The 19699-nt window shown below is 43.4% G+C and overlaps 2 protein-coding genes across 7 annotated transcripts in view; one reads left to right on the forward strand and one right to left on the reverse strand.

Moving 5' to 3' along the window:
* The window catches only part of hdac5 (histone deacetylase 5), a 32778-nt gene extending 18530 nt beyond the window's left edge, over positions 1–14248 (reverse strand). Inside the window, exons 1-2 of one of the 5 annotated variants that reach the window (XM_063903831.1) lie at positions 14020–14248; positions 10787–11002 (exon numbers count right to left, since the gene is read on the reverse strand). In XM_063903831.1, coding sequence (XP_063759901.1) covers positions 10787–10808 — 22 coding nt within the window. In that variant the 5' untranslated portion in view covers positions 10809–11002; positions 14020–14248. Of the gene's footprint in view, positions 1–7393; positions 7730–10786; positions 11003–14019 lie in introns of those variants that run through there. The other 4 variants (XM_063903832.1, XM_063903830.1, XM_063903827.1 and 1 more) reach the window with 4 other exon arrangements.
* Positions 14249–17622: 3374 nt separating this feature from the next.
* Positions 17623–19699, forward strand: part of LOC134878074 (transmembrane ascorbate-dependent reductase CYB561) — an 8125-nt gene continuing 6048 nt past the window's right edge. The window contains exons 1-2 of one of the 2 annotated variants that reach the window (XM_063903874.1): positions 17623–17684; positions 19433–19640. In XM_063903874.1, the coding sequence (XP_063759944.1) occupies positions 19436–19640 (205 nt within the window). In that variant the 5' untranslated portion in view covers positions 17623–17684; positions 19433–19435. Of the gene's footprint in view, positions 17685–18200; positions 18220–19432; positions 19641–19699 lie in introns of those variants that run through there. The other variant, XM_063903875.1, reaches the window with a different exon arrangement.

The raw sequence follows: 19699 nt of genomic DNA on the forward strand, positions 1-19699 counted from the left end.
CAGATAAACAGACAGAGAAGAAGAACTAGCATCAGCAGGCGTTAGCATAAGCTATTCATGTTAGCACGTGACACACGAGTATAGTGCAATTCAGCGAGCGCTTTCCCAGGTTACTTCAAGAATTCGGCTTTTAGTTCTCAGAATTTTGACTTCAAGAGTTCTGACTTTTTTCAGTTTTGTGCCTTTTGTAAGAATTCTGACTTTTTCTAAAAATTAGGACTTTATTTAAATTGTAATTTTATTTAGACTGTTTCAGTTTTCTGCCTTTTGCAGAATTGTGGTGGTTTCTCGAAATGTTGCCTTTTATTTGAGTTTGGATTTCTTTCTGACTTTTGTTCATAGAATATTGATTTTCTTAAACAAATAAATAAAACATGTTTCAATCTTTCAGTTTCACTTTTGATCTTGACTTTATTTCTTTCGTATATTTTAATAAGTTAGCTCGTTCTTTATTATTGCATGCCCTTTCTTTACCTGCTATGCCACCTTTGCCGTAACAATGTCGACTGTCCCACTGTGGGACTAATAAGGAATTTCTGTTTCTGATTCTTGACATTTTTACTTCTGTTTTATGACTTTTATTTAGAACTTAGACTTTTTCCACAGGATTCTTATTTTTCTTCAGATTTTTCAGTTTCGTGACGATTCTTTACAACTCAGATTTTTTTGAGGAATTTTACTGTTTTCACACAATTCCGAAGTTTTGTGACTTTTTAGAGTTGTAGGAGTTTGATTAGATTTACAGCGGAGGGTTGTGTGGTGTGTATTATTTATGAAGTGTGAGTGTGTTCATCCTGCAGCATAAAGGAGAGGTGCTGCCGCCTAGTGGCTGATTTAAGATACAGGCTTTAGACCTTGCTTTGGGAACGTGTGACACGAGCTTGGTTCCTTATCAGCTGATGTAAGAAATAGTTTGTTTGAAAACGTTTATTTATTCTGCATCAGCGGTTGGAATAAACAGGCTTGATTTTATTTTTCAATCAAATCCAAAACAACGAGCGTCATTTCAGCCGTCATCCCAAGACTGAATCACAAAGAAAATAATCAGACAAATGGATATCGTGATATTCCTCCAACTGATTTGCTTTTTTTTGCACTACTTTATGCATTTTGGGATTTATTTTATTATACGACGCCACAATTATTCTGTTTCTGTGCAAATCCATACAAACAATACAAATCCTTTGAATCTTTGCAAGCTAACACTGAGACTGGAAGCTCCAAACCAGATTAACTGCAGGTTAACACACTTCCAAGGCATGTGTGTGTGTGTGTGTGTGTGTGTGTGTGTGTGTGTGTGTGTGTGTGTGTGTGTGTGTGTGTGTGTGTCAGTGCCGTTGATCAGGGCAGGGACCTTCAACTCAGCTGGCCCTGTGATTGGATCAGAGGTGGTGATGTCAGGGTATTCCCGTCAAACTGGCCAGAGTGGAAATTCAATTAGGAGCTGTCCGGTGTGTTTAGTGTGTGTAGCCACCTTTAGCTTAGTGGTGGTGACGTGAAGTCATGTGACCGTGCTGTAGTTCCTTTATAGCCCAACATTAGCCTCCTTTAGCTTAGTGGTGGTGACGTGAAGTCATGTGACCGTGCTGTAGTTCCTTTATAGCCCAACATTAGCCTCCTTTAGCTTAGCGGTGGTGACGTGAAGTCATGTGACCGTGCTGTAGTTCCTTTATAGCCCAACATTAGCCTCCTTTAGCTTAGCGGTGGTGACCTGAAGTCATGTGACCGTGCTGTAGTTCCTTTATAGCCCAACATTAGCCTCCTTTAGCTTAGCAATGGTGACGTGAAGTCATGTGACCGTGCTGTAGTTCCTTTATAGCCCAACATTAGCCACCTTTAGCTTAGCGGTGGGGACCTGAAGTCATGTGACCGTGCTGTAGTTCCTTTATAGCCCAACATTAGCCTCCTTTAGCTTAGCGGTGGAGACGTGAAGTCATGTGACCGTGCTGTAGTTCCTTTATAGCCCAACATTAGCCACCTTTAGCTTAGCGGTGGTGACCTGAAGTCATGTGACCGTGCTGTAGTTCCTTTATAGCCCAACATTAGCCTCCTTTAGCTTAGCGGTGGAGACGTGAAGTCATGTGACCTTGATGTAGTTCCTTTATAGCCCAACATTAGCCTCCTTTAGCTTAGCGGTGGAGACGTGAAGTCATGTGACCTTGATGTAGTTCTTCTATAGCCCAACATTAGCCTCCTTTAGCTTAGCGGTGGAGACGTGAAGTCATGTGACCGTGCTGTAGTTCCTTTATAGCCCAACATTAGCCGCCTTTAGCTTAGCGGTGGAGACGTGAAGTCATGTGACCTTGATGTAGTTCCTTTATAGCCCAACATTAGCCTCCTTTAGCTTAGCGGTGGAGACGTGAAGTCATGTGACCGTGCTGTAGTTCCTTTATAGCCCAACATTAGCCGCCTTTAGCTTAGCGGTGGAGACGTGAAGTCATGTGACCGTGCTGTAGTTCCTTTATAGCCCAACATTAGCCTCCTTTAGCTTAGCGGTGGAGACGTGAAGTCATGTGACCGTGCTGTAGTTCCTTTATAGCCCAACATTAGCCTCCTTTAGCTTAGCGGTGGTGAGGTGAAGTCATGTGACCGTGCTGTAGTTCCTTTACAGCCCAACTTTAGCCTCCTTTAGCTTGTTACTTCAGAAATCATAACGTGGTGTTAGTATGTGGAGATGATCCTGCTGAACTAAACGAGTCAGAATCATTTTGTGTGTAGCCAGTCACATCTAAATTACCTCAACAAATATTCTGGTGTTTCGCTGTGACGCACATGTCTTCCCTTCCACTGCAACACTCACACTGTGTGTGTGTGTGTGTGTGTGTGTGTGTGTGTGTGTGTGTGTGTGTGTGTGTGTGTGTGTGTGTGTACAACAGTCCATTTGGCTAGAGAGAAGCATTCCACAGCAGCCAGCGTCTGACGTCAAACTGAAGACATTTATAGTGTGGTAACACACACACACACACACACACACACACACACACACACACACACACACACACACACACACACACACACACACACACACACACACACACACACACACACACACACACACACACACACAAGTACAGTCGGCCAAAGAGGCAACCCTTGGGTCCATCATGTCTCTGACTGGCTGCTCAGTAAAAAGAGTTGAGACAGACGGCTGATTATTCCTCGCAGCTAATATGTGACACTCTGGAAGTACCTTTCATAGAGCAGAGAGGACTCTTTAAAGTAGAGACACTACATACTGATATACACCTGAACATCAGCAGGAGAGGACTCTTTAAAGTAGAGACGCTACATACTGATATACACCTGAACATCAGCAGGAGAGGACTCTTTAAAGTAGAGACACTACATACTGATATACACCTGAACATCAGCAGGAGAGGACTCTTTAAAGTAGAGACTCTACATACTGATATACACCTGAACATCAGCAGGAGAGGACTCTTTAAAGTAGAGACGCTACATACTGATATACACCTGAACATCAGCAGGAGAGGACTCTTTAAAGTAGAGACGCTACATACTGATATACACCTGAACATCAGCAGGAGAGGACTCTTTAAAGTAGAGAACCTACATACTGATATACACCTGAACATCAGCAGGAGAGGACTCTTTAAAGTAGAGACACTACATACTGATATACACCTGAACATCAGCAGGAGAGGACTCTTTAAAGTAGAGACGCTACATACTGATATACACCTGAACATCAGCAGGAGAGGACTCTTTAAAGTAGAGACACTACATACTGATATACACCTGAACATCAGCAGGAGAGGACTCTTTAAAGTAGAGACACTACATACTGATATACACCTGAACATCAGCAGGAGAGGACTCTTTAAAGTAGAGACGCTACATACTGATATACACCTGAACATCAGCAGGAGAGGACTCTTTAAAGTAGAGACGCTACATACTGATATACACCTGAACATCAGCAGGAGAGGACTCTTTAAAGTAGAGACACTACATACTGATATACACCTGAACATCAGCAGGAGAGGACTCTTTAAAGTAGAGACGCTACATACTGATATACACCTGAACATCAGCAGGAGAGGACTCTTTAAAGTAGAGACACTACATACTGATATACACCTGAACATCAGCAGGAGAGGACTCTTTAAAGTAGAGACTCTACATACTGATATACACCTGAACATCAGCAGGAGAGGACTCTTTAAAGTAGAGACACTACATACTGATATACACCTGAACATCAGCAGGAGAGGACTCTTTAAAGTAGAGACGCTACATACTGATATACACCTGAACATCAGCAGGAGAGGACTCTTTAAAGTAGAGACACTACATACTGATATACACCTGAACATCAGCAGGAGAGGACTCTTTAAAGTAGAGACGCTACATACTGATATACACCTGAACATCAGCAGGAGAGGACTCTTTAAAGTAGAGACGCTACATACTGATATACACCTGAACATCAGCAGGAGAGGACTCTTTAAAGTAGAGACACTACATACTGATATACACCTGAACATCAGCAGGAGAGGACTCTTTAAAGTAGAGACGCTACATACTGATATACACCTGAACATCTGCAGGAGAGGACTCTTTAAAGTAGAGACGCTACATACTGATATACACCTGAACATCAGCAGGAGAGGACTCTTTAAAGTAGAGACACTACATACTGATATACACCTGAACATCAGCAGGAGAGGACTCTTTAAAGTAGAGACACTACATACTGATATACACCTGAACATCAGCAGGAGAGGACTCTTTAAAGTAGAGACACTACATACTGATATACACCTGAACATCTGCAGGAGAGGACTCTTTAAAGTAGAGACACTACATACTGATATACACCTGAACATCAGCAGGAGAGGACTCTTTAAAGAGTCTCTGCATTGATCTCTGCTCCTCTCTCCGTCTCTGTTCTGCGCCGCTAACAGAAAATAGGCACTATGACATCAGCTCTGCAAAACACTCTAAAAAAAGCCGGCGGGGGGGGTGGGGTGGGGGGGGGTCAGGGAGACGGAGGGAGGTAAAAATAGTATAATGGTGGCGTGTCCTTTAGACAAATTAGAAGCTTACAGGGAGAGGAGTCACATGTGTAGCGTTGCCATGGAGACGCAGGGTGGGTCAGAGTATTATGGGCTGCAGACTGTAGGTCAGGCCGTCTGTCGGTGCACCCTTCAACATCTGCTGCAACGCTCTTCAATACGCCTCATCACCAGGGCTGAGCGCTGTGTGCAGCTTTCACCAGAACATGCTCAGGGGTTTATAGAGAGAGACGGTTCGAGGTGGTGCTGGGGCTCTGATGTTGTTTATAAGATATACCAAGTCTGTAAACAACAACAACAACGTGACGTCGGAGCTCCGTGAAAACAAAGCTGTCTCTGCCGTCTGATTTGACCCCATCTTCATATTTCTGAATATGGACTTGTTAATGTGTATATAAATGAACTGAATTACAGGTGATCAGAAGAAGACATTAGATTTTAATATCTTCAAACAATATTCTTTAAAAATGTGGATCAAATATTTCCTTGTTGTCTTGTAGAAAATCAGAGACCGTACATGTACTGTATGTGCGGGTTATTATCAATTATCAGAAGCAAAAATCCTCGTCCCCTGATATCAGTCAAAATAACCACAATCAGTTATTTTTCCAGAGGTTGAGGAAGCATCGACGCACTGTATTTCCGTCTTTCAGCTTTCTGTTTTGGTTCGCAGACATGATGAAGCAATCTTTCCTGCACCATTAGTGCAAGGTGTGCCAGCAGTCATTGACCCCAGACCGTGCCACTGGTGAACCCTCAGAGAAACATCCACACTCTATTTCTGTGAGTGAGCGTCTTTCAGCTCTCTGTTTTGGTCTCTAGTCACTCCTTAACATTCAAAGCTTCTCTTAGGATGAGTGAACAGCAGCAGCAGTTGCAGGAAATCACAGGATGGTGTTTCTGTAGCATTCTGACTCTTACTCCTGAAAACTCTGAAACCCGTTTTGAATATGGTTGGTTTTAAGTCTTTTCATTAAGTGTCTGTGGACTGGGAGATGGGTTACTATAGTTTTCTTAAGCACTTTGTTACCTTTTGTGAATGTGAGGTGATACAGGTTAATTGGTTAATTGATTTTTATGAGTACAAATATTAAGACTTCAAGCTGAAGCAGTGACGGACCGACCCTTGCACGGCCACGTACGGTGGTATACATACAGTATATTGGAGTATACAAGGCGAAAGAAGCTTTTCCCCGCTCAAAGGGGGCTCAATGTAGACTAACGCTTTCAACCACAGTGGATCCTCCAGCCCGTATGATGGTACTGACCAGATCTGAAGTGGATCGGAGGAAAACCGTACGAGGGGATGGTTCAAAATTTGGCACCTGAAAAAGGCAAAGAAAATGCCCAAAATTGCGCAACAAATCCCAAAAATCCGACTTCCTGTTGGATTTATGATGTGAAGGCAAGACGCTTATTTGTGCGTCTAAACATCATTCACCTGCCTACCAAATTTCAGCCTTGTAGGTCAAAGCACAATGAGGTGCTTAATTTCAGCAGCTAGACCCTTAAAATATCCCATTGTTCACTAATCCTGACGAGTCTGCAAAACACTCCAGATTGAAAGTGTGTTAAAGTGATTAATTACACCAAGAATAATAATAATCCTAGCAACATGTCCTCTGCTTGATAAAGTCAATATCATCTGAGGGTTTCCCTTTTATTCGTCATGCTTTAAGCTCTGGAACTACGCTGTCTATATTTGGAGGCTGTAAACAGGAAGCATTATGTGGAGTTAGCTGTGCGCTACAACTTTAGCCTTTATTTGTTTACAACCATCGGAAGGATAAGCCGTTAGCAGCATTAGTGGTTAGCAGATCCTGTTGGCAGACAGCCATCACTGGATAAGTACTAGAGCTAAAGATGCTCCTTTCACTCCTGGGATTTCCGAGCAGATTCACAGGGGCTAACAGCAAGGGACGAACGCCTCGGACAGTACGAGTCCAACTACATCACGAGACAACATTACTGAAGAAGTCTGAACTTTTTCAGCTCTAAAATCAAGGACACATATCTAGCAAGTCAACAGACACTGAATCTGATCTGAAAAGGTTGCATGTGCATCATGTTGGCGTGTAGATTTGAGTTTTAACGATAACAACTGCTCCACATGTTGGCGCTCAGGGCCTCAGTGAGAGGTTCTGAAGTACTGCCTCCCCCCTGCAGCTCAGACTACACTGCTTCCTGGTGTGTCCCGAGCCCCAGCATGCACTTTCTCTTTCTCACTAACCTCCCGTCCATCCTCCTATCATCAAGCTATAACCAAACACTCTCAACAGCATGATCCTCTGCTGCTCCCTCCGTCAGACTGCAGCCCCCCCCTCCTGTGCTCTGCTCTCCCAGAGATGACTCACCGGCGGTGGGCATGGCGCTGCCGGAGCCCCCGGTGCCGCTCCGGAGCTCCAGAGGCTTCTGAGGAGAGTCGGTGTTGGCGGAGGAGGAGAAACAGGACTCAGTCTCGTAGATGGTCTGCAACATGGCGCACAATCCGGACTCTGGGGGGTGCAACAGCATGCCAAGCTGGAGAGGCAGCGCTCGCTCACCAAAAACACCCGTCAGTACTTCCTCCTCCGGGGGAACGCCATGGCTCAGATTCAGGAGCCAAACATGGAGAGAGGTTTCAAAGACGTCTCATCATGGGGGGGTCTGCAGACTTTATGATGTGCTAGAAGTGAATCTTGTTAAAGGCAGTAAACTCCTCTGGGCTCTCAGCTTGGTTTCTGCAGGGAGCTTTTCAGGTTTCCAGCACACTTGAGACAGAATCCTGCTCCTTAGTGAAGCCTCAGCTGCAGGTGCATGATGCCCTCCCTCTGCCTGGCGAGAGGAATCAGAAGTAAAGACGCACAGAGTCGAGTGCAGACTTTCTCTTGCAGGTTGCTTCTCTCTTAAATCCCCAGAGCTTCTTCTGTTGACCCTTAACACAACGTCCTGTTCCTTAATGAAGCCTCAGCTGCAGCTGCATGGCATCCTCCCTTTGCTTTGCTTGACGAATGAATCTAAATCAAATAAAGAGTCCATTGCAGACGTGGACTCTATCTCAAAATCCCTCTAGCTTCACTCTGGACAAAGTCCTCTTCTCTAAGGTGTCCTCAGCTGCAGGTGCACGGTATCCTCTCCCTCAGATAGAGAGTCGGATTCAGGATTTGCAGACGTTGTAACGACCTGAAATGTGACTTTTCTCCTCACTTACAGTCCAGATCCGTGCAGCTGCTGCAGACGGTGGAGAAAAGTTAGTTTCCTCTCCAAGTCCTCACGATGAAGAAGACGAAGAGGAGGCGATCACAGAAACACAGCGTGCATATCTCCCTGTGCGAAGAGATGCTGCAGCTAACAGCACTAACACCGACACTCAGGAACAGAATCCCCTGCTCGGCTGCATCAAAGGATCCTCACGCTGTTCTCCGGCCCGACGAGAGCAGAGGAGGAGGAGGAGGAGGAGGAGGAGGAGGAGGAGGAGAGGCGAGGACGTAAATAGCTTTGGGAGAGCGCTCCCCGAGGTTCCATGTTTCCAAAATTAGAAGCTGAGAGAATGAAGACGAGAGAGGGAACGCCAGGAAGGAAGATGGGAATATCCGAGGCGGCGAGAAATGAGATGTCGTAAAACCACACAGCAAACCAGCTGCCGGTCAGACGGCTAATATTCACCGTCTGAGAGCCACCGACGAGTGTGTGTGAGGGTGTGTGTGCTGCTGAATGAACATTAAGAGAGAGAGAGAGGAGGAGGGGGGGAGGAAGAGGGAGGAGAGAAAGTGGAGCACTGGGTGGTGAGGAAGTTATAGACGGAGGGAGAGAAAGTCAACAGAAGCTCATGTCATCATTCAGGAGAAACGTCTTCTCCTCCTAAAGGTTTCTGAGACTCTGAAAGATTCAAGAGGAAGGGGGGGGGGGGGCTGAAAATAGCTGCCCGGGAGGAGGAGCAGCGCCGGATAAAAATAGACCGAGAGAGAGAGGGAGCATTAAGCCTTCAGCTCTGGGGGGGGAGGCAGAGGGGGAGGCGTTCAGCGCTGTCATGTTTGTGCAGAGATCACCTATCAATCACACAGGGGGCGGGACCTCGTCCTTCTTGTGTCGATGCAGTTTGTGTGGGTGGGGGGCGTCCTTGCTCACAGGGCTGTGTGCAAGTAAAAATACATCCCCCCCCCCCACACACACACACACACAAACAGCCAATGGGAATTATCTATTTTAGAAATGGCAGAATTAGAAAGCTAAATAGCCAGATGTCTGTTAGCTTCTTCACTCCCCCCGCTCCTCTGTATACATGACCTCACCTGAAGCCCCCTTCAAAATAAAAGCAGCAAAACGTATCCAGTGAAGTCCTCATCTGTTTTTACACTTCTACATACAAAAGGAAGTGTGGCGGTACAGAAGCAGCAGAGCTCTCTGAGGCTGTCCCGAGTGAAGCTTCAAAGAAGAGGTTTAAACAGTAATGCAGTACATGTGCTCACGTATTTAAGTACACAATGGAGGTACTTTACTGAAGAATCTCCATTCAACTTTACACTTCTGCCTCACTTCATAAAGCTCCCCTATCATCCTCTTCTTCATCACTATATCCCAGGTCTCAGATATACACAGAGCCTGGATCTGATTGGCTGAAACTCCAAACAGATCATTGTCCCATAACCCCCTCAGTTTCAGCCCTGTTCCTGAAGCTCTGATTCTGTGTCTGTAGCTTTAAATGCTAATGAGCTGCTGCTGGCCACGCCCCTCTGAGAGCTGATTGGTTTAAAAAAACATAATGGTAACATGTAAAACCACATGATCTCCTGGGACATGTCTCCATGCTCCAATGTTCAGAAAGCTCTTTATTTCTCTCATACTGCCTGAGCTGCAGCACCTCTTTTCACCCTCTGTCTGAAACCAGAGCCCAGTCTTCTCTGATTGGTCAGCTGGCCCTGTTGTGATTGGTCCACCACTCAGAGCTGAAGATGAATATTCTGAAGGGTTGGTTCAGATCCAGATGATCAGCTCAGAGCGGATGATTCTAACACCACTGTGATGACAGTTGATAATATTTCATTGAATCATTTTATCATCACCTTCATCCCACCTCCTCATCATCACCCCCCCCCGTGTAAACAGCTCTGTGTCCTGAAGCATGACTCACAGCAGAGAGACACGGATGTCCTCTGTTTCATATTCAATTACTGTCCTGTTATCAGACATCAGCTTTAAACGGCGAGGAGCAACACGTCTCACATCCTAAACCATACAGGTGTGTGTGTGTGTGTGTGTGTGTGTGTGTGTGTGTGTGTGTGTGTGTGTGTGTGTGTGTGTGTGTGTGTGTGTGTGTGTGTGTGTGTGCATGTACTGCAGCAGCTCAGCGGATGACTCATCTCTGCATTTCTATTTGAGGCGCATCAACCCCTGGAGTCACACTGCTGTCTGTGTCTGTGTGTGTGTGTGTGTGTGTGTGTGTGTGTGTGTGTGTGTGTGTGTGTGTGTGTGTGTGTACTATTTCCATATCCATGGCAACCAAATTAGAGTCAGTCAGTCAATCGCACAGACGAAGAATGAGCAGAAATACCAGCAGAGGCCAAACAGGTGATCTGTGTACACACACACACACACACACACACACACACACACACACACACACACACACACACACACACACACACACACACACACACACACACACACACACACACACACACACACACACACACACACACACACACACACACACACACACACACACACACACACACACACACACATGCAGCATGTTAAAATACACTCACCCGAGGAGTGCGATGAATTCATGAAGGTTGAGCCCTGCTCCAGAGTGAGTGTGTGTGTGTGTGTGTGTGTGTGTGTGTGTGTGTGTGTGTGTGTGTGTGTGTGTGTGTGTGTGTGTGTGTGTGTTCGTTAAAGTGGATCCTCTGAGTCGGCCATGTGTTGGAGGACAGACGATGGACGGCAGAGATGGAATCAGTGTCTCTTCTGAAAGAGATGACCTGCAGAGACAGATCAGGTTTCAGCACTTCATGTTATCCTCTATATTCTGCCTTGGTGCATTTACCCACTAAATACTGTACATCTCATTAAATAGTGTGTGGGTTTATCCGAGTACATCTTCCACCTGAGGTTACGTCACATTAAGGAGACAGGGTGCTGCTCTGGCGCCACCTAGTGGACAGGAAAGTACACTGAAGGTGTGAGGGTGGGACGAACACATCCTGGCTGATTGCCTGGATGTGTGTGAGGAGATATTCCTGTGTGGACTTGAAGAAGTACTCAGATCTCATACCCAGGTAAAAGCCGCTGTACCACATAGAGTTACAGTTCCAAAGGTGCTGTATGTCCTGTATAGCCCAACATTACATGCTTGAGCCTTTCCCTCAGAATTCTAACATTTTTCTCACAATAAAAACTGTACTTCTCAGAATGTGTCTTTTTCAGAATTCTGGCTTTTTTCTCACTATTTCACTTTCTTCATAGAATTTAGACTTTTTCCCTCAGAATTTCAATGAGAAATATCCCACTGGTGAAGTCATGTGACCGTGCTGTAGCTCCTTTATAGCCGAGCATTAGCCTCCCTTAGCTTAGAGATGCTGCCTTCAGGGACCAACACAGGAATACCACATTCAGAATATTACAACATGTTCCCCCCCTCTCTCTGAGATTCTCCTTCATGTGTCTCAGTTTAACTGAAGCGTTAAGAATGATAACCTCCTCCTCCTCTTCCTCCTCCTCCTCACACCAAAATGTCCCAAAATACCTGGAGAGGAGCAGGAAGTGTTGCCTGGCAACCAGGGAGCTGGCTGCCGTGGCAACGCTTCACCTGAGCACCCCTTCCCTAAACAAACAGCGAGACATAGGCAGACACACACACACACACACACACACACACACACACACACACACACACACACACACACACACACACACACACACACACACACACACACACACACACACACACACACACACACACACACACACACACACACACACACAGAATTCTAACAGACATTGAATAATGGCTGGACTCCTGAAAGCTCTTATGTAACTAATGGACTGACCTCTGACACCTGACCCCTGGTTTTATAAAAGCATCTGTGTCAAATCTGTAAATCTCCCCCACCACCACTACCAACATCATCATTGTCCAATCAGAGCACCAGCAGCTGGAGGGCGGATGTTAAGGAGCACCAACTGAAGAACCTGTTGTCCGCACTGAATCAGAACACAGACTTTAGTTTCAAATCGTCATGTTTTCAGCATGAATGCATGTGTTTGGGAAGGAGTGAGCATTCGACTGGATAAATGAGAGTCGGATTTCACTGCTCCAGCATTGTGACCGGATCTTTGAAGAACAGAAAATGTTTTGCGTGTTTGGATTAATTGATGTAAGACCCAGAAAGTTCCCTTTAGAAATCTAACCAATCTGGAGGTCCTATTTCCTGTTTTAAGGGACATGTTCAGGTTAGCATTGCTCAAACTGACCTTTAGCACCTCTTGACAGCAGAATAATTCCAGATCTTGTAAGTAAACTGGTCCCATTGCAAACCACCAAACCTCTTAAAGAGACAGAGGGGTGATGGACCCCTGGTCCCCTTTTAAAGCACGATGTGTCAGCCTATTAAAGACAACAAAACGCTCCATAGGTGTGCAGCGACACCTCGGGCATTACCTCTGTGAGAGTCACCCGTGGTGCCACGTCGCTAACTAGCTGTGTTTTGGGGTCCATTTGAGTCAGGATGTATTATAGCTAATGCATCAGAGACAAACTGGAACTGTCGGACCTGCTGCTCTCCAGTTCACTCCACAAGAGTAGGTCGGTGTCATGAGCCAGACAACAATGAAGATTGATGGGTAATAAAACACTGAGCAAAACCTTGATAAGCTGGGAGATGACATGGATGTTTTCAAGAAAATGCCTTCAGAGTGTGCAGCTCTAATAATGGAAAGGTGCAGACTGGACACGTTATAACACCACTAACAACAGATATTGCAAAAGCCAATATTGAGATTTGGATAACCTTTTGAGATATTTTGCAGCCCTACACATTCGTTATGGCTCTCACTTGGCCTTGACTGTTGTGTTAGTGGTTTATATTAACCAACTGTGCCGCTTTCTTTCCCCATGATGTCTAATGCACTGCTTTACGAGTTGCTCCACTGTACATAAAGTCTTTGGACACCTGATGGATGCTAGGTTAGCTTTGAAGCTTATCCAGCATCCATCAGGTGTTTTATTGCGTTTCTCTTTATGTTGGGTTGCTCTGTGTGAGGAGACGCTGGGGCTGTTACACACCACACACAGAGAGGTGGAAGAAGTCTTCAGACCTTCAGTAAATATAATACTTCAGTATTCATATATTATAACTTGGAGTCATGCATTCAAAATATACTGAAGCGAACGTAATAAATACTTTTTCTACGTTTACTCAAGTACCAGACCTGAGTACTTCTCCCCCTCTGAGGAGAAGTACCTCCACATTATATTTAAATACAGTTACTCTCCACCACTGCAGATACATCCTCTGAACTCATGTTAGCTGCTAGGTTAGCTCTGAGGCTCAAACCATAATAATACATAATCATTTATTACTTTCTTTCCATTTTCCATCCTGCAGAGTCACTTATGATATGAAGTACATGTAGAGGAGTATAATTCTTAGTAGCATAAAAAGGAAACCAGCAGAAGCACCTGAACACTGTACATAATACAGCCCTCAGTGACTGGTCAGCACTGCAGATAGCCTTCTGCTAGGCTAGCTCTGAAGCGGTTAGCACTCTGCTGTTTGTCCTGCTGTATCGCTACCTGTCTTAGCATGTTAGCTCCAGGTGTTTCTTCTTTAGCTGCAGCTAGCATTAGCATACATGATAATAAGTGAGCGCAACATTTTACCTCTCTGCAGCCACGCGCTCACACGCGCGCGCGCGCACACACACACACACACACACACACACACACACACACACACACACACACACACACACACACACACACACACACACACAGTACCGTGGATGTCGGCGGCTCCTTCTGGAAGATCAGCCCGCAGACAGGTCGCTCCTCCCGGCTGTGTTTCCTCGGATCTCCGGTCTCTCTCTCCCGGAGCTCCTCTCGCGTCTCTCTCACATTAAACGGTTAGGGTAGACTCACCTCCTCCATATTTACAGTGTCTCTCTCCCTCTCTTTTCCTTTCACCCTCTCTCCCACCAACAACAACATTAGTGACGTCATCCCGCTGCCACGTGACCAGTCTGCTGGGGCTAAAAATAGACCCAATGCAAATCAATGGAGAGAGAGAGGGAGGGTTAGAGAGACGGGGAGAGGGAACGAGAGAGGGGTAGAGAGACAGGGAGAGAGAAGGGGTCGAGAGGCAGAGAGAGGGAGAGAGAGGGGTAGAGAGACAGGGAGAGAGAGAGGGGTAGAGCGAGAGAGACAGGGAGAGAAAGAGAGTCTGTTGCTATTAGCATGTTAGCACCTTTATATATACAGTCTATGGTTAGCACATGCACAGCCACAGAGATGCTAGCGTGGATGGTGCTAACTCTTAGCATTGCTTCTATTTTCATGTCATTCCCAAGCTCCACAGAGGCTCAGAAACAGAAACACTGAAACATACACCGACTCCTCAGTAGTCTGCGAGAGGAGGAGGAGGAGGAGGAGGAAGAAATAAAAATGATGGAAAGTGGGGAAATAAGGGAGCAGAGCTCGACATAGCAGAGAGGTGCAGAAAGGATGGAGGAAACAAGAAAAAGGAGAGAAGGATAGCTGGAGGAAGGAAAGATGAATTAGATATGAAGGGAGGAGGGAGGATAGTTTTAAGGACATGAGGAAGGAAGGAGTGATGGATGGGGGAAGGTGAGAAGGAGATAGAGGGAGGAATGAGGGATGGAAGAAAGGAGAGAAGGTTTGTTTTGTTTTGGAATAAGAGAAGTAGGTAGGATGGAGAGGAGGAGATGGAGGGACGTAGGAGAGAAGGAAAGAGGAAACAAGGAGAAAAGGAGATGAGGAAGGAGAGAGAGGATGTTATAAGAGAGAGAGACAGAAATAGAGAGCTATTCCTGTAATGATGTTGTTGCTATGGAGACGCTGTCCTCAGTCACAGGTGCCTCGTGGGTATTTTTAAAGCACGTCTCTGATTGGCTCAAAGCTTTGGACCACAGGTTATTGATTCAATGACATCACTGGGGAAGGTCAAAGGTCATCTGTAAAGAGAGTTACTTTCACAGTCGATGTGAGAGGAAGGGTGAGACACTCTGAGACCCTGATCAGGTCCCTAAACAGGTGCCCACACTTCAGGTTGAACACCGCTGCTGTACGGCATACGTCACAGACTGAATCCTCCAGCGTGCAGCGCCCTCCAGAGGAGAGGGAGGGGGGTGCACTACCTGCACTTCTCTCCCTGAGAAGGACTGCAGGATGAATGGTCTGATGTATGAGAGGACTCTTTAAAGTAGAGACGCTACATACTGATATACACCTGAACATCAGCAGGAGAGGACTCTTTAAAGTAGAGACTCTACATACTGATATACACCTGAACATCAGCAGGAGAGGACTCTTTAAAGTAGAGACACTACATACTGATATACACCTGAACATCAGCAGGAGAGGACTCTTTAAAGTAGAGACACTACATACTGATATACACCTGAACATCAGCAGGAGAGGACTCTTTAAAGTAGAGACTCTACATACTGATATACACCTGAACATCAGCAGGAGAGGACTCTTTAAAGTAGAGACACTACATACTGATATACACCTGAACATCAGCAGGAGAGGACTCTTTAAAGTAGAGACACTACATACTGATATACACCTGAACATCAGCAGGAGAGGACTCTTTAAAGTAGAGACACTACATACTGATATACACCTGAACATCAGCAGGAGAGGACTCTTTAAAGTAGAGACTCTCCTGCTGATATACACCTGAACATCAGCAGGAGAGGACTCTTTAAAGTAGAGACACTACATACTGATATACACCTGAACATCAGCAGGAGAGGACTCTTTAAAGTAGAGACTCTACATACTGATATACACCTGAACATCAGCAGGAGAGGACTCTTTAAAGTAGAGACACTACATACTGATATACACCTGAACATCAGCAGGAGAGGACTCTTTAAAGTAGAGACACTACATACTGATATACACCTGAACATCAGCAGGAGAGGACTCTTTAAAGTAGAGACACTACATACTGATATACACCTGAACATCAGCAGGAGAGGACTCTTTAAAGTGTTCCTCATCAGGAACAATGATGGTCTCCTCTGATGCTCTGACAGACTCCAACCCTCCCCCCTCAGTGTTGTCATGGCAACAGACCTTTACACTGAGGCTGTTAGTCATCACTCCCCCCCCCCCATCCCCATGTCTTTGACACTTGTCAGAATCAACGACTCTCAAATTCATTGATAAATAATTAGTTTAACGTCTTTATTAAATATATTGCAAGAAAGGGATTTTATGTATTGCTGAATCAACAGAAAAGGCTGATAATAATAATAATGATAATAATAATAATAATAATAATAATAAAATAATAATAATAATAATGATAATAATAATAATAATAATAATAAAATAATAATAATGATAATAATAATAATAATAATAATAACAATAATAATAATAAAATAATAATAATAATAATGATAATAATAATAATGATAATAATAATAATAATAATAATAATGATAATAATAATAATAATAATAATAATAATAATAATAATAACAATAATAATAATAAAATAATAATAATAATAATGATAATAATAATAATAATAATAATAACAATAATAATAATAAAATAATAATAATAATAATGATAATAATAATAATGATAATAATAATAATAATAATAATAATAATAATAATAATAATGATAATAATAATAATAATAATAATAATAATAATAATAATGATAATAATAATAATAATAATAATAATAATAATAATAATAATGATAATAATAATAATAATAATAATAATAATAATAATAATAATAATAATAATAATAATGATAATAATAATAATGATAATAATAATAATAATAATAATAATAATGATAATGATAATAATGATAATAATAATAATGATAATAATAATAACAATAATAATAATAAAATAATAATAATAATAATGATAATAATAATAATGATAATAATAATAATAATAATAATAATGATAATAATAATGATAATAATAATAATAATAATAATAATAATAATAATAATAATAATAATAATAATAATAATAATAATAATAATAATAATAATAATGATAATGATAATAATAATAATGATTGTTCTTTATTATAAACATTTATTTTGTAATATTCTTTACAGCATGAAAGCGATTTTACTTTTTTTTAATTTCATAACCTTTTAAATAACGGTGCTTTTTGTAATGTCTTTATCAGTCTGTCACATGGGTTGGGCTTCCAAAACAAACACACACACACTCCCTCCCTCCCTCCCTCCCTCCTTCTCTCTCTCTCTCTTTCTTTCCCTCCCTCTCTCTCTCTTTCTCTTTCTCTCCCTCCCTCTCTCTCTCTTTCTCTCTCTCTCTCTCTCCCCACCCCCCCCCCCCTCTAGCTCTCTCTCAGGGAGGAGGCGGATCTGTAGTCAGACTTCAGGACTTCCTCAGCAGACCGACAGCGCAGTAAGAATCCACTCTGTATTATTTCACTCTTATCTTTAATATAACTCGCATTTTGTTGTCCTGTTTGTGAGCTGCGTTTTTGATATCATGTAAACAATAACAGTGAGTATGAGTGAGCAGGTAACAGGTGAAGTGTTTCAGTGTGCTGAGGTTATCGTTATGGTGGGTGTGCAGCTCTTATAGGTCCAGTGGTCCGGTCCTGAGTGCAGGGAGGTTGTAATGATGTGGATTCATATTAATATCTAGAGTTATGGAAGAGTCTGCGGGAGCTCCGCTTGGTTTCCTCTCGGCTCTCAGTCCGGCGACACTTCCTACTGATAAAGCCCTCTGTCCTGCGGGCTCTGTGCTGCTGTTCAGTCGGTATAAAGGATATAAAACACCGTAAATACAGAATAAAAACTGCTCAGGAGTTCCGTGCTTTCACCGGGATCCGGGAGAGCACGTAAAGCCAGAGCTGGGTGTGGATCCAGTTGAGCAGCGTCTGAAATCTCTAATTCTCTCTCAAAGTGCCAGGTGTTCGCTCTGTGATGAAGAGGTTTGTGTTGGTATTTTTAATGCATGCAATGGTGGAAAGTAAAATAAGATAATGGTAGAAATACTCTGCATTCAAGGTTTTACTAGACACAGCCATTTCAGAGCCATATGAAAGGGCTTCTGATTATTGATGCATTAAGGTGTTCATCACAGCTGGTGAAGGTGTAGCTCTTTATGTATGAAGCCTGAAAGGGACATCTCTGTGTTTCAGAGACTGAAAACAGCATGTTCAAATACTCAAACACAGAAAAGGTACAAAATTGTACTTAAATAACATACAAACATTGATCAGCTGAGCAGTGATTCAGTCTGCTACTTTTACTTTATTAGGAAATTCATGGATCAAAGTTCCAATTAAGCAGTAAGTATGAATCTAATTAATGCATGTATTGTCAACGAGTATTTAATTTCATGCAGAGGAGGGAGGAGTACTCATGCTCTCAGGACAGAAACAACTTTCCTTTATTGATTAATTATCTGAACCTTTTCCGGGATAAGTGGATCAATCTTTGAGATTTCAAGGTCAGAAAATAGTGAAAAATGTCTTCTCAAAGTTAACTAACATGTAAGGATATGTATGATGTCTGTAGTGTTCTCCAGTCTGTACTGCTGTTCATACTGCAAATACTGCAGTGTGTCAGATAAGATCAGAATTACTTTATGAATCCCAAACTGGGAAATGTTTGCGTAGCAGAATACAACACAAGCCAAAGAAAAGAATTAGAAATGAAAAGAAGGAATGAACAACGCTGGAGTGTAGAAAAGAAGAAATAGAAATGAAAAGAAACCGGCATTGGAGAAAAGATACATCTACAGTTGACTATGAAGATGAACAATCTATAAACCGAAATGAACCAAATATAAGGATATGATGAACAGTGCAGTACATGCAGTATATCACACGAGAGGTCCCTCTGCTCTGAAGTGGTTTTACTCTTATTGTACCCCTCCATGTGCCTCGCTAAAAAACCCAAAGATCTTCTCTGTAAAAAGGTTGCTAACAGAGAGACCTGAGTCTGAGCGGCTGGAAACGGCATGTTATGTCATTTCTGTGAGAAACATTGAAGTTTGTTTTTATTCATTGGTTATGAAATGCTGCAATGGTTTTTCCTGATGTTACCGACGGTTGCAGCTGGGAGAGAGAGTCTCTGGATTTATCTTGAATAAACTTCCCCGTAATCCTCTGTGTTTCCCTCTCTGTGTCTCCTCCTCAGACGATGGAAGAAGCTCCTCCTCAACAGGAGCGCATGATGTTCGCCGGGATGGTGGGAGCGGCTCAGGTTCTGGGTCTGGCCTCGGTGGTTCTGACTGGCGTGTGGATGGGTCACTATCGGGGGGGCTTCGCCTGGGACGGGTCATCCTACCAGTTCAACGTGCACCCGCTGTGCATGGTGCTGGGGCTGGTGTTCCTGCAGGGGGACGGTGAGTGAGCTGGTTCTGATTAAGGGGTTTATATTCTACTTCCAGCACTGGGAACCCGT

The sequence above is a fragment of the Eleginops maclovinus genome, chromosome 16 (genome assembly GCF_036324505.1).
Source record: "Eleginops maclovinus isolate JMC-PN-2008 ecotype Puerto Natales chromosome 16, JC_Emac_rtc_rv5, whole genome shotgun sequence".
Classification (NCBI taxonomy): Eukaryota; Metazoa; Chordata; class Actinopteri; order Perciformes; family Eleginopidae; genus Eleginops; species Eleginops maclovinus.